General features: G+C 42.6%; 1 protein-coding gene across 4 annotated transcripts in view; it reads right to left on the reverse strand.

The window, feature by feature from the left end:
• Positions 1-16116, reverse strand: part of SEPTIN11 (septin 11) — a 131256-nt gene that overhangs the window by 13993 nt on the left and 101147 nt on the right. For all 4 annotated transcript variants that reach the window (XM_069743224.1, XM_069743220.1, XM_069743222.1 and 1 more), the window contains exons 5-9: positions 10743-10904; positions 8725-8821; positions 8018-8186; positions 3587-3719; positions 2694-2881 (exon numbers count right to left, since the gene is read on the reverse strand). In XM_069743224.1, the coding sequence (XP_069599325.1) occupies positions 2694-2881; positions 3587-3719; positions 8018-8186; positions 8725-8821; positions 10743-10904 (749 nt within the window). The remainder of the gene's footprint in view (positions 1-2693; positions 2882-3586; positions 3720-8017; positions 8187-8724; positions 8822-10742; positions 10905-16116) is intronic.

Here is a 16116-nt window from a genome sequence, read left to right on the forward strand (position 1 = left end):
TGTCTCACATGATTCCCTCAGGGGAGTGTCTCACATCATTCCCTCAGGGGAGTGTCTCACATGATTCCCTCAGGGGAGTGTCTCACATGACTCCTTCATGGGAGTGTCTCACATGATTCCCTCGGGGGAGTGTCTCACGATTCCCTCGGGGGAGTGTCTCACATGATTCCCTCGGGGGAGTGTCTCACATGATTCCCTCATGGGAGTGTCTCACATGATTCCCTCGGGGGAGTGTCTCACATGATTCTCTCGGGGAGGAGTGTCTCACGATTCCCTCATGGGAGTGTCTCACATGATTCCCTCGGGGGAGTGTCTCACATGATTCCCTCGGGGGAGTGTCTCACATGATTCCCTCGGGGGAGTGTCTCACATGATTCCCTCGGGGAGGAGTGTCTCACGATTCCCTCATGGGAGTGTCTCACGATTCCCTCGGATGCGTGTCTCACATGATTCCCTCGGGGAGGAGTGTCTCACATGATTCCCTCGGGAGTGCCTCACATGATTCCCTCGGGGGAGTGTCTCACATGACTCCCTTGGGGGAGTGTCTCACATGATTCCCTCGGGAGTGCCTCACATGATTCCCTCAGGGGAGTGTCTCACATGACTCCCTCGGGGGAGTGTCTCACATGATTCCCTCGGGGGAGTGTCTCACATGATTCCCTCGGGGAGGAGTGTCTCACATGATTCCCTCGGGAGTGCCTCACATGATTCCCTCGGGGGAGTGTCTCACATGATTCTCTCGGGGGAGTGTCTCACATGATTCTCTCGGGGAGGAGTGTCTCACGATTCCCTCATGGGAGTGTCTCACATGATTCCCTCGGGGGAGTGTCTCACAATTCCCTCATGGGAGTGTCTCACATGATTCCCTCGGGGGAGTGTCTCACATGATTCCCTCAGGGGAGTGTCTCACATGATTCTCTCGGGGGAATGTCTCACATGATTCTCTCGGGGAGGAGTGTCTCACGATTCCCTAATGGGAGTGTCTCACGATTCCCTCGGGGGAGTGTCTCACATGATTCCCTCGGGGGAGTGTCTCACATGATTCCCTCGGGGGAGTGTCTCACATGATTTCCTCGGGGAGGAGTGTCTTTTGGCTTCTCTGCGCTATTAACCTGTGAGCAACGCCCACTTGCTAAAGACCATAAACATTTGCGCTGAATAAAAAGGCACAGATCTTTGTAATCGTATGGCGGATAAAAAAAATATAAAAAAAAAAATAGAAGCAGTTGGAATGCAATAAAATCAAAAACTGGTCATTTTTTTCCTGGTGACAGGTCATCTGTAATCTGCTTTTGAAACAGCATGAAGAGAAAATAATGAATTCTAACACAAAATAAATAAAAAAAGTTGTTAATCTCAAGAATATAAAATAAGGATTAATGTTTTACCACCATCACTAAGTATTTTACGTCTTCTAAGTTCAGTTGGGCCTTTTGGAGACACAATTTTTTATTAAAGTGGTTGTCTCCTTTCAGAAAAATCTAGCTCCCAGGTGTCTTTTGTTATAAAAAATGTTCTTCACTCACCCTCCCGGGGTCTAACAGAGTCTCTCCGGCAGCTCCATGGGTCTGATATTGGCTACAGCGCTGACGTTATGTTGACAGTGCGGCAGCCAATCACTGAGCTCGGTGGCGCTGCTTGTGTAAGCAGAACGCCCCCTTCGGAGCCGCTGAGCTCAGTGATTGGCTGCTGCGGTATTGACATAACACGGCAGCCAATATCAGACACTGGGACCAGCAGTGGAGACTCAATGCTGGACCTGGGGAGAGTGGGCATAGTGCGGTTTTTTTATTACAGAGAAAGGGATATTTCATGAAAAGGGACAACCCCTTAGAGAACTACCTGATCAACTAAATATTGAAATATGTAGCAGTATAAATCAACAGCTACAAATGCACAAAATAAGCATTTCGAAAGAAGAGTTATGAAATGTAACGCTTTAGGTAGATGGTTCAAGAACAATGGCTACCATCCTACCAGAACTAAGCTATGATCCAATAAGTGAGGCCATGATAGAGAACCATTAGCATATGTGGCCCTTAACATGGGAATTATACTAATCATTCTCACTTTCGGCTCTCCTATTTGCCCCCGCCCAGAACATGGTGTCTTTAAGGAATCCACAAATCTGCGCCCTCTGGCACTAGTTTCATAGACCTCTATAATCCAGCTTCAGTGCTCTATTTCTATACACTACAGCATGCAATTCCCCAACTCACCTCTGTCTACAAAATCCAATATATATAGTTCTATTAAAGTGCATATTTAAAAAACAAACAAACACTGCCTTGATTTAGCCTGCTATATAACAGCAAAGCTCATATTTCTACATTTTATACACATATATATATATATATATATATATATATATATATATATATATATATATATACACACACATACGCACGCATGCATATACATACACATGTATAAAAGATTCTTGTGATTTGTAAAGACACAATACACCAGCTTGTGCCCATAGAAATTTGACCTTATGGTGAAACATCCAGGTACTATAGGATGCCACCACACATTTCAGGTTCCATCGTATAGATTGTAAAATAGAAAAACAAATTTAAAAAAAAAAATGAGAAGACCAGTTTCCCATTAAAAAGATGAGTAGATGGCAAGAAGATGCATTCATGCCTAAAGCCAATGGTTGAGATGGGGAGTAGTTACACAAGGCTGCTTACTTTTTCTTGTCCTTGTCTTTCTTGGTTTGCTGAGATCCAGCCTGTTGGGCTTGGGACTGAAGAAGTTGTGCTGCAGCTTTCTTCTTCTGGAACATGTTCACTTCGTCTTCAATTTCCTTTTTCTTGTCTTCCAACTTCTTTTTCTCCTCTTGGTGAGTCCTTTTGAGCAAGTCAAATTTTTCGTGGAGCTATGGACATATGTAAAGTTCAACACGTAACAAGTCACAGATCACATGTAAAAACTAGAGAAAATTGTAAGAGTCATTTTTTATTTTCTTTGACCAAGTGAATCAACTAGTGTCTTTTCTTGATAAAAATCTGACCTGTCATCAAATATAATGTAAATTTGAATATCAGAGAGAGTTTTGGGAAAACCTGTAAGGATGGATTATATAAAATTGGCTTGAAAATCCGTAAGTACACTGGTCACATCAGGACTAACCAGAACTATTTACTAGTAGTTTGTATTGTGAAATCAAAATTTAAAGAACAACGCGTATGAATATTTATTTTTTCATCAAATATATGTGTATATGTGTCTGTAATGTGGTGTGAGTGTATTAATCTACTCACCTACTGCTGCTCTCTCCGGGGATCCAGCTCTGTTCTGCTCCTCTTCTCAGTGATGTCACCACTCTGAAGACTCTCTGGGTCATGCTAGGCTGCGGTGATGTCACTGAGAAGAGGAGCTGAACACAGCTGGATCCCGGAGAAAGCAGTGGTAGGTGAGTATATTAATACACTCACACTACTATATATTCACACACATTTACCGAAAAAAAATATTCATGTAGTGTTTCTTTAACAATAATATCACTGGAAGATTAAAGAGGTAAATATTTTAATACTAATTATATGGCAATTTCTCAAAAAAAAAAACCTGCTCCTCTTACCTCCTTCTCAGCTTCTTTCAGCTCAGCTTCCTTTTCTTTCACTCTCATGACAAACATTTGTCGCATTTCTTCCTCCTTCCTCTGTAGTTCTCCTAGGAACTCATTCCTCTTTGCTTCATAAGTTTCCTGAAGGCTGGTCACATAGAATTAAAAAGAAAAACAAAAAACATTTGTTCCTCGTAGTTGGTGAGGAAGAGCTGAACTCTTAAAACTTCAGACGTACCAAGTCTTTTTTTGTTACTGAAAATGTGGGTGCCTAAATACCTTAGACAGCTGCCGTCTCAAGTTAGGTAGATGCTTGTGTGTTTTTTATTATTTGGTGCCGTTGAGTTGATTTTCAGTTTTCCTACATGTAAGATGTTTCTCCTTTTAATCAAAACCTAAAGTATCCCTCTAGGCAAAACTGATAGTGTGATATACAAAGTCAAGCTTGAGCAGTTACATAAGTTGGGAACTAAAAGAGCCCCGAACATAGAATTCATGCACTGAATGTCAGGCCGAGCACTGGACTCTTTTGCCTAGAATTTTCCTTTAAAGGGGTTTTCCCATGATCATAAATGCGTACAGTTGCAAAGTGCTAGGAAAAAAAACACACAGCTTTGCAACTTACTTATTAAAAATCCTCTGTTCTCGAGAATGGAACTGGTAATTTCATTATTTAGTATTCATTGCTTAGGTTACCTGTCACTGCAGCAGTCTATCAGCGGTGGCCAATGCAAGGAGCGCAGTGCTTACAAATTCCCTCTTCGTGAATGCTGCTCTGAAGCTGATCGGAACGGGCTAATAGTTATGGGACTGGCACGCTTCAGTGCCACTGCAAAGTTGTCTCAGCTAGCAGCTTGGGAGAGTGCACAATTTAGGATAGTCGTACAACAATGCTGGTCCAGACTGTCAGTCATTCAGTAGGACACCCCTACTCCAACCTGGGGAGAAGTGCATTCTTGAACAGGGGTTTCAGACAAACCCTTTGAAGGTAATCAATTAGCATGATTTCAAGTGCAATACCTTTACATGGCCAATCCTTTCTTCTGTTAACTGAGAAATCAGCTTTTCAGTGGATACGCAAATGAGGTTGAAGAGCTATTGTAGATCTGAAGCCTCTGTCACTCCAGCTCTTTTCTCAACCCAGCACCTTCTCCTTCTGCTTGACTGACTACTCCTTTGCCCGAAGCCATATAGCATAGAGGCTGTCAGTAAAGCAGCAAGAGGCGACGCTGGGAAGGAAATAGAGCTGGAGTGACAGAGGCTTCAGATCTTGAGTCTCTTTTTCATATTAATTCAAACGCTGATTTCTAAGTAATGGAAGAAAGGACTGGCCATGATATTGTTGGACTTGTCTTTGAAGAGCTACATGCACATATAAGTATTTGGGGAGTGAAATACTGCTGACAGATTTCCTTTAAGATTCATTAAAACAGATCCTGATGTGTTAAGAGTCTCAAAAAGAGCAGTTTTGGAGGAATGCAGCGGAGAATATGGCTGTGTTTACATTGTGTTGTCCCAGTATACAGCAACCAGGAGGAGATCCATGCACATTAAGAGTAAGTTCACACAGGTCGTTTTTGCTGTGTATTTTTGCTGCTTTTTTATGCAAATTTTCAGCTGCTTTTTACAGTACCAGCAAAGCCTATGAGATTTCAGAAATCTCATGCACACACATTGGTTTTTGTGTGATCAGTATTTTGTGCTTTGCTGCGTTTTTTTCACATAGAGCATGTCACTTCTTTCAACATTTTTGTTGCGTTTTTTCACCCATTGACTTGAATGGGTGTTGAAAAACACGCAGCAAAAACGCAGGTATCATTATTGGCTGCGTTTTTGCTGCTGAAAATCCAAGGACATTAGCCTGGACAAAGAGAAATAAAACACACCAAAAAACGCACCAAAAACGGACCTAAACCTGCGTTTTTGAAGCAGCTTCTTTCCTGCCAAGATGATCAAGTTTTGCTGAAAAAAAAGCAGCAAAAATACCCTGTGTGAACTTACCCTAAGTGTGGTGTGTGACATAGACTTTACGTTCCCACAATTGTGGGAGCAGGATATCCTGTTTTATATTCTAACCTTTGGGATAAAATGGGACAACCTATCTTTACATGCACACTATGAATGTATTCCGTGTACAGGCACACTACTTAAAGGAAGGGTACTGTAGGAAAGATATATATCTTGGTACCGTGTTAGGTCAGTCTCATACGTCCAGATAATTCCGGTACCGGAAAAATCGGTACCGGAATTATCGTGTGCCGCCCGTGTGCCCACTGGGTACCACACGCACCGTGCAGGAGACAGCGCTAAAGCTTAGCGCTGTCCCCTGCATCTGGTGCTGAAGCCGCCATTCATATCTTCCCTGCAGCAGCGTTTGCTGTAAAGATATGAATAATCGTGTTTAAAATAAAGATCTATGTGCACACCCCCCTCCCACCCCCTGTGCGCCTGCCCGCTGTTCTTAAAATACTCACCCGGCTCCCTCGCTGGCGCTGCTTCATGTCCTGGCCACACCTTCTACTGTATGAGCGGTCACGTGGGGCCGCTCATTTACAGTAATGAATATGCGGCTCCACCCCTATGGGAGGTGGAGCCGCATATTCATGACTGTAATCGACTGCACCAGTGTGGGGACAGCGCTTACTGTAGTGCCGTCTCCTGCACGGCACACGGACTGCACACGGACGTTGTCCGTGTGCGGTACGTGTTTTACACGGACCCATTGACTTTAATGGGTCCGTGTAATCCGTGCGCTCCCACGAACACTGACATGTCTCCGTGTTTGGCACACGGAGACACGGTCCGCAAAAAATCAATGACATCTGCACAGATGCATTGATTTTAATGTGTCTACGTGTGTCAGTGGCTCCGGTATGTGAGGAAACTGTCACCTCACGTACCGGAGCCACTGACGTGTGAAACCGGCCTCAGTCTGTAGAAAGAAAAAAATATTTAGTTGTTGATACCTTTTAATGGCTAACTGAAAAGATGGTAACAAATTGCAAGTTTTCGAGACTACACAGGTCTCTTCATCAGGCAAGGACTAAAAGAAATTCTGGAGAATCACATATTTATACATAACATAACTGTTTATCACTCATGGTAATTCTGCTTCATGTCACCTGTCTTATTTTTTTTTTTTCTGTGCTGTGTTGTGCATAAATATGTGATTCTCCAGAATTTCTTTTAGTCCTTACCTGATGAAGAGACCTGTGTAGTGTCGAAAACTTGCAATTTGTTACCATCTTTTCAGTTAGCCATTAAAAGGTATCAACAACTGAGGACTCTCACTTCTAAATATTTTGGAAGGGTACTAATGATGGGAGCTTATAAGATTAAGAGTCAACCAGGGGTAGACAATTGTTCAGCCAATATCAAACCTGCGCCATTTTACCTATATGGTTTACATTTCAGGCTTAATCAGCATCTAAAATGTAAACAGTTTTGGGTTTTTCCTTTAAAATAGTCATAAGATGCACACACTAAGCGGTGAGATTTCCCAGCAACAACTCCCATTCTCTTACAACACTGCATTGCTGAACATCACACCATTCTGTTAGCATACACATTCACACACTACTGCTAGAATCCAAGCGGGACCTATATCTCCATCCGAGCCTAATATGGACAGATGGGGCCTCAGGCATGCAGGAAGTCAGTCCGAAATTCCTTAAATGCTTGAAAGACATATCAGAATACTGCTGTGGTCAAACAACGTATAATCTACTGTTTATATAAGTGGAGAAGGAAATCATCTGGGCTGCCGCTAGCTCAGCTGACGGGATTGTATTACCAGTACCAGAAAAGATCGCCAATGTGAGATAACTGATGGATTTCTAAGGCCAAGCCAAAGACTGTACTAGTTCACACATATGGACACAAGGTAGACAGTGCTCAGCAAATCCTATGAAATCAACTACTATTTCATTTATTGTATATGTACTGTATATTTAATCTTCTTCCTTATATAAGGTTGACATAATCCCAGTTCATATTTAAAGGGAATCTACCACCAGGTTTTTATTACCCAATCTAAGAGCAGCACAATGTAATGATAGAGAACCTGATTCCAGCGATGTATCACTTACTAAGGCTGCGTATTATATTTTTGATAAAATCCCTGTTTAACTGCCGCAGTTCTGTGAATGCTGAGCTCTGCATAAGCTTTGAACACTAACTGGCAGCTTTCTGAGTTCACTGTGCATCAGTGGTGGGGGTGGAGTTATGCAGAGAATATGGAGGACTACATGGCCTCAGGTTTTCTAGTGCTCTAGTAACAATTATCTGCTGAAAAAAAGGTGATTTTATTAAAAACACATCAAGCAGCCTAGTAAGTGGCACATCGCAGGAATCAGAGTCTCCGCCTCTACATTATGCTGCTTTCAGATTAGGTGGAAAAAAAACTGGAGACAGATTCTCTTTAAGTCAATGTATTTTCATATTTACCTGAAAGGTTTGCTGTCTGGGTCTGTGTCTTTGAATCCCATTTCTTCTAGTTTGCAGCGCCTGTACAGCTCATAATGGCGAGCATGAGTTTGCTCTCTTAAATCCTCCATGTTGACTCGTATCAACATTTCTCTAAGTTTCACAAAGTCACAGTGGTTCTCGTTCTCCACTGAATAAAAAGAGAAAGGTTCTGTGATGATCCACTTCTAACATTAGCAAAGAAAAGGAAGAAAAAAAAAAAAAAAGAGTACACCACCATAGTTGGCTATGTGGTTTTCCTAAAGAACACAGGGTCGTTCATTTTAAAAAGCAACATTTCTGGGAGCAAGTAGGGCATACAATCCCCCATATAAGCCAACCATACAACTTAGATGGCAGTTGGCCAGACGATGGATCTCACTTGGCCGGAAACTGTTTTGGCCGACTCTCCCATACACAACATTGCTTGCTTGGTCAAGTCGGCCAAGTGTTCCAGTGTTCTCTATGAGAGAGCCGATGCCAGACATTTCTCATGGTGGCTTATCTCAGGGAGAGCAAAGGGATCGGCAGGAAGAAATCAGATATGCCGAATCCTCAACTCACCCACATACACATTAGACTATTGGCTGAACCCGGCAGTATCGGTGAGTTCCGCCAACTGTAGTTTATAATTTGATAGAACTAGCCTAGTTTAGATAGAACACAATATTAAAATCTTGGACACCTACCTTGGACTATACCCCATGGATACTGCCTAGCTTTAGCCATTTTGTTGCCAATTTTCACTTCTTCTGTACTTCCCACGACTGCAAATGGAAGGTGTACCTAAAAAAAAAAACAAAGTAGTGCGCATGAAATTTTATATTTATAATTTCAATATATTTATACATATATGATACTGGACGGTAATATTTTTGGAACGTGATCAATTTAACTTAAGATAATTATAAAAATTCTATCTTTGTTAACATCCAAAATGTTATCACGCAGCTGAGGTCTACATTATGGACACAATTTCATTTCCCTGAAAGCAAGCAAGTGACTCTGAACACTGGAACAAAGATATACTGGAAAGATTACATGTTAAAGATACATGTTGATATGAAATATTGTCACCAATTTTCTAAAACTCAATGAGACAGCAAAACATTAAATGGGGACGTCAATGGAAAAAGAGGAGAAAAGTTTAAAAAAGTAAGTGACTAGAATTACTAACCAGGTAAAAAAAAGTAGGTAACAGTTGGACTTCAGACTATAAATCAAAGCGGGTCTGCAAAGAACAGAATGCTCTTGGGCTTGGCTTTCAGGGTTTTTGCTGGTCTCTTTGTGACCTTCTGGTTTATTTCTGTTTGTGTGCACCCCTGACCCTGCACATAAGGTAACAGTGCACAGGAAATAACTATATTGGTCTTCTTTCCCTTCACAAACAATACAGTTAAGTTGAAGTCTTCCAAGCTTAACAAGTTTTCGAAGCATAAAACTTGATATATCCTCCTCCTGATATGTGAAACGGCTTCCAGAATGTCCTACAGACGCTCTGACCTCATCTACTCTAAGCAGGTAAATTGGAAAGGATTTATACTGTGCAAAAAGGTTAAAGGGTTTTCCACTCCCGGGCAGACTTTCAGTGAGAGTAGCTTGCTGAATACTAATAGTATGTAACGTACACACTATTAGGATTGGGCTCTGCTAGATAGTCTGAGAGGTCTCCACGTGACCGCAAGTCTGTGATTTGCAGATTACGTGCTGGACTGATAGGTCACTCCCTGACTTCCTTACATGGCTCCTAACGTCAGACAGAGAGTGAACTATCAATTAAAGGGAACCTGTCACCCCGTTTTTTAGTATGAGATATAAATACTGTTAAATAGGGCCTGAGCTGTGCGTTACTATAGTGTATGTAGTGTACCCTGATTCCCCACCTATGCTGCCGAAATAACTTACCAAAGTCGCCTTTTTTGCCTGTCAATCAGGCTGGTCTGGTCAGATGGGCGTGATGACATCGCTGTTTCTTCCCCCAGATCTTGCATATCTTTCTGTTGGTGGCGTAGTGGTTTGCGCATGCCCAACTTCTGAATCCACTGCGCAGGCGAAGAAAAAACGCGCGATCGGCGCTATTTCCCTGGTGATCGGTGGGGGCGGCCATCTTCCTGAGGCCGCACGTGCGCATATGGAGTCCTCTGCTGCCCAGGGCTTCAGGAAAATGGCCGCGGGATGCCGCGCGTGCGCAGATGGAGATCGCGGCGGCCATTTTCCTGAAGCCGAGTTCGCATCTCTATGCCACCAACGGAAAGATATGCAAGATCTGGGGGAAGAAACAGCGATGTCACCACGCCCATCTGACCAGACCAGCCTGATTGACAGGAGAAAACGGCGACTTTGGCAAGTTATTTCGGCAGCATAGGTGGGGAATCAGGGTACACAAAATACACTATAGTAACGCACAGCTCAGGCCCTATTTAAGAGTATTTTTATCTCATACTGAAAAAACGGGGTGACAGGTTCCCTTTAAGCTAAAGAGACTGGTGCTAAGTGGGGAAACAACCTCAGGAATCACAGGCTCAGGAGCACTCAACTGTTCTTTTGAATATGATTTGAAACACTGTATTCTCCAGAAGGCAGCAACAAACAAAAGATTTAAAGGTGTTGATGGATTTAGTTTTCAAGATCTTCATGTCCATATGTGTGATTTGAAGGGTAGATCTTACTGTCGAAGAACACCACCATTATTGTAACTTTAACTTACGCTCATTGTCGTGTTGATCTCTGCAACTGTCTCTTCATCGGTAGGAAACTGGTAGATTTGAACTCCATTGCTCACCAGCTCACTCATAATTTTGCTTTTGAACTTGTGCAACTCATTTTTGGCAATTGTGTCTGCTTTTGCAATTATTGGGATGATGTTCACCTAAGATTTAAAAACAATTTTTAGTAAGTATGGCAAGTACAAAATATAAGAATCTATAAATCAAATTTGGCATAGTGGTTTAAGAAATTCCTGTAGCCAGGGCCGGCGTTAGGGGCAGGCAGACTAGGCAGCTGCCTAGGGCCCCCACTGCCCTAGGGGCCCCCAGCCAGGGGCGGACACACTGCTGGTGGCACTGCTCCAGGGCCCAGCGGTGGAGGGGGGCCCCTGCAGGCAGGCCCGGTATTATGCAGGATCAGGCCCCTCTCACTCCCTCCTATAATGATCGAACACCCAGTGCGAGGGAGAGAGCGGGGCGCGAAGTGCAGGAGATCAAAAAGGGGGCGTGTCATGCAGGGAGAGACGCTGGCCAATGAACGCTTCCCTTACCTCACCATAACCAGACTGAGGAGAGCGCTCACTGGTTGCTGCCCTCCTGCATGGCGCATCCCAATCGTGAGTACTCACCCCTACAGTCAGGTGAGGTGCCCACCGCACAACACAGAGACAGCAGTGGAGGAAGAGAGCCTTAGGGGGTCTTCTGCTCCCTCCACTGTTCTGTCCCCAGCAGGCTGCAGCGTCTCCTCACTGTGAAGAGATGGGGGAGGAGCTCACTGCACTGGACAGCAGGTAGAACCAGGTGCTGATATCAGTGCTGCCTGCTCTGTGCCCCATCCCCCACAGTGGGGTCTGCAGCCCTCTGCAACTGAACTATGTGACCTCATCCAGGGCTCCTCTGATCACCTATACAAGATTAGTATGTGTGTATATATGTGCTTGTATGTATGTATGTGTGTGTGTGTGTGTGTGTGTGTGTGTGTGTGTATCTGTGTGTATGTTTCTATCTGTCTGTATATCTGTGTATGTATGTACGACGTATTTATGGTATATTTGTATGGCTGTGTGTGTATGCATGTACGGTATGTGTATGTCTATGTGTGTATGTATGTACAGTATCTGTGTGTATCTGTGTATGTGCAATACATTTCTTTGGATATATGGTATATATAACATAGTAACATAGTAACATAGTTAGTAAGGCCGAAAAAAGACATTTGTCCATCCAGTTCAGCCTATATTCCATCATAATAAATAAATACCCAGATCTACGTCCTTCTACAGAACCTAATAATTGTATGATACAATATTGTTCTGCTCCAGGAAGACATCCAGGCCTCTCTTGAACCCCTCGACTGAGTTCGCCATCACCACCTCCTCAGGCAAGCAATTCCAGATTCTCACTGCCCTAACAGTAAAGAATCCTTTTCTATGTTGGTGGAAAAACCTTCTCTCCTCCAGACGCAAAGAATGCCCCCTTGTGCCCGTCACCTTCCTTGGTATAAACAGATCCTCAGCGAGATATTTGTATTGTCCCCTTATATACTTATACATGGTTATTAGATCGCCCCTCAGTCGTCTTTTTTCTAGACTAAATAATCCTAATTTCGCTAATCTATCTGGGTATTGTAGTTCTCCCATCCCCTTTATTAATTTTGTTGCCCTCCTTTGTACTCTCTCTAGTTCCATTATATCCTTCCTGAGCACCGGTGCCCAAAACTGGACACAGTACTCCATGTGCGGTCTAACTAGGGATTTGTACAGAGGCAGTATAATGCTCTCATCATGTGTATCCAGACCTCTTTTAATGCACCCCATGATCCTGTTTGCCTTGGCAGCTGCTGCCTGGCACTGGCTGCTCCAGGTAAGTTTATCATTAACTAGGATCCCCAAGTCCTTCTCCCTGTCAGATTTACCCAGTGGTTTCCCGTTCAGTGTGTAATGGTGATATTGATTCCCTCTTCCCATGTGTATAACCTTACATTTATCATTGTTAAACCTCATCTGCCACCTTTCAGCCCAAGTTTCCAACTTATCCAGATCCATCTGTAGCAGAATACTATCTTCTCTTGTATTAACTGCTTTACATAGTTTTGTATCATCTGCAAATATCGATATTTTACTGTGTAAACCTTCTACCAGATCATTAATGAATATGTTGAAGAGAACAGGTCCCAATACTGACCCCTGCGGTACCCCACTGGTCACAGCGACCCAGTTAGAGACTATACCATTTATAACCACCCTCTGCTTTCTATCACTAAGCCAGTTACTAACCCATTTACACACATTTTCCCCCAGACCAAGCATTCTCATTTTGTGTACCAACCTCTTGTGCGGCACGGTATCAAACGCTTTGGAAAAATCGAGATATACCACGTCCAATGACTCACCGTGGTCCAGCCTATAGCTTACCTCTTCATAAAAACTGATTAGATTGGTTTGACAGGAGCGATTTCTCATAAACCCATGCTGATATGGAGTTAAACAGTTATTCTCATTGAGATAATCCAGAATAACATCCCTCAGAAACCCTTCAAATATTTTACCAACAATAGAGGTTAGACTTACTGGCCTATAATTTCCAGGTTCACTTTTAGAGCCCTTTTTGAATATTGGCACCACATTTGCTATGCGCCAGTCCTGCGGAACAGACCCTGTCGCTATAGAGTCACTAAAAATAAGAAATAATGGTTTATCTATTACATTACTTAGTTCTCTTAGTACTCGTGGGTGTATGCCATCCGGACCCGGAGATTTATCTATTTTAATCTTATTTAGCCGGTTTTGCACCTCTTCTTGGGTTAGATTGGTGACCCTTAATATAGGGTTTTCATTGTTTCTTGGGATTTCACCTAGCATTTCATTTTCCACCGTGAATACCGTGGAGAAGAAGGTGTTTAATATGTTAGCTTTTTCCTCGTCATCTACAACCATTCTTTCCTCACTATTTTTTAAGGGGCCTACATTTTCAGTTTTTATTCTTTTACTATTGATATAGTTGAAGAACAGTTTGGGATTAGTTTTACTAATATACTATAACATACTATATGTATGTTTATGTGCATGTACATACAGTATATGTGTATGTATATGTGTACGGTATGTGTATACTATGTGTATATACTGTGTGTGTGTATGTATGGTACATGTATGTGTATCTGTATGTTCGGTATATGTATATATGTACGGTATGTGTATTTGGGTGTATGTATGGTATATGTATGTACGGTATGTGTGTACAATATGTGTATATAACTATCTGTGTATGTACGGTATATGTGTGTGTATGCATGTAAGGTATGTGTATGTATGTACGGTATATGTATGTACGGTATTTGTGTGAATGTACGGTATATGCATGTGTGTATGTACGGTATGTGTATGTATGACGGTATATGTATACTTATCTGTGTGCATGTAAGGTTTATGTATGTGTTTGATTATACTGTATTTGTATGTGTATCTGTGTGTATGTACGGTGTATGTATGTACGGTATGTGTATACTATATGTGTATATAACTGTATGTGTGTATGCATGTAAGGTATATGTCTGGGTATGTATGTACGGTATGTGTATCTGTGTGTATGTACGGTGTATGTATGTACGGTATGTGTATACTATATGTGTATATAACTGTATGTGTGTATGCATGTAAGGTATATGTCTGGGTATGTATGTACGGTATGTGTATCTGTGTGTATGTACGGTGTATGTATGTACGGTATGTGTATACTATATGTGTATATAACTGTATGTGTGTATGCATGTAAGGTATATATCTGTGTATGTATGTACGGTATGTGTATCTGTGTGTATGTACGGTGTATGTATGTACGGTATGTGTATACTATATGTGTATATAACTGTATGTGTGCATGTAAGGTATATGTCTGTGTATGTATGTACGGTATGTGTATCTGTGTGTGTACGTACAGTATATGCCGGAACAAAAATCATTGTTCTCATCAGCACATCGCCCAGTTAAAACTGCAGATATGCTGCTAAGATGATACTGTATAGGGACAGATTGATCTACTAGTGATCATTCTGTCCCCATCATTATTCCTCAGCCAGTGTAAAGAGGCTGGAAACAAGCGGCGAATGACTTCAATATTGTTAATCACACTCGTTTAGTGGCCTGAAATCAGTGCATGTAGCTACAACCAAAATGTTTCTGTTTGATGGTGCAATATGTTAGCATTTGGGGCCCCATTTTAAATATTTGCCTAGGGCCCCACTTTGCCTAAAACCGGCCCTGCCTGTAGCAAACATACATGTATTGAGCAGATTTTCTTAAACTGCTTGGCTTCCCTATAGCTGAACATGATATAACTCTTGATATAACTCTTGTAACATCTTGGTAAGGAAAGAATTATGTCAAAATCTACACTGATTCAATTATTTCTTACAAAACTATATAATGCACCAAACATGTTCAGTTTAAGCTCCATCTGCAGAAAAAAACGAAATGACTACTGTAGTACTGACAGTGAAAACTTTTAAGTAATCTCTTTTCTTCTGGGATCCATTCATTTTTGTACTGAAAAAAGTGAATGAAATGGACCCTGTTACATACCGAGAACATCTAGATGAGATTAAATCATGGTGTCTTGCAGATTTTTTTTACTGCACCTGCTAGATTAAAAGGCAAGGAACCAAACACCAAGGGCATGCTTAATTTTCTTTTAAACTAAAGCACCTATATCCTATGTCTGGTGGTCCCTCACTTGTTCTTTATAGCAGACCTGGACAAAGTGCGGTCCGAGGGGCTGGAAACCAGTGGCCCACGGGCCGTACTATACCCTTCCATGCCAGTCCGCTCACTGTTTCCATCTGTCCTGACTTCATTGGTAGAGGAAGGGCCTCCAGTCACTTCCTTCACAATCAGTGTAAAACAGCTGACAAGATGACATCAGGTCATCGCGTGGAGAGTCAGCACATCGGAGACAGGAACAGAAGCAGTGCGCCGGGGAACGGGACCGAGGCAACTATGTGGTGTTCTTTTTTTTCATGTATATGGGATGTTTGGCTGGACATAGTGAGGCTATAGGTGTCTCATGCTGGACATGGGGAGGCTATGGTGGCTTCATGCTGGACATGGGGAGGCTATGGGAGGTCTCATCTTGGACATGGGGAGACTATGGGGCTGTCATGCAGGACATGGAGAGGCTGTGGGGCTCTCATACTAGACATGGGGAGGCTATACGGCTGTCATGCTGTACATTGAGAGGCTGTGCAGCTCTCATGCTGGACATGGGGAGGCTATGGGGCTGTCATGCTGTACATGGAGAGGCTGTGGGGCTCATGCTGGACAAGGGGAGGCTATGGGGCTGTCATGCTGTACATGGAGAGGCTGTGGGGCTCATGCTGGA

This window comes from Ranitomeya imitator, chromosome 1 (genome assembly GCF_032444005.1).
Source record: "Ranitomeya imitator isolate aRanImi1 chromosome 1, aRanImi1.pri, whole genome shotgun sequence".
NCBI classification, from domain to species: Eukaryota; Metazoa; Chordata; class Amphibia; order Anura; family Dendrobatidae; genus Ranitomeya; species Ranitomeya imitator.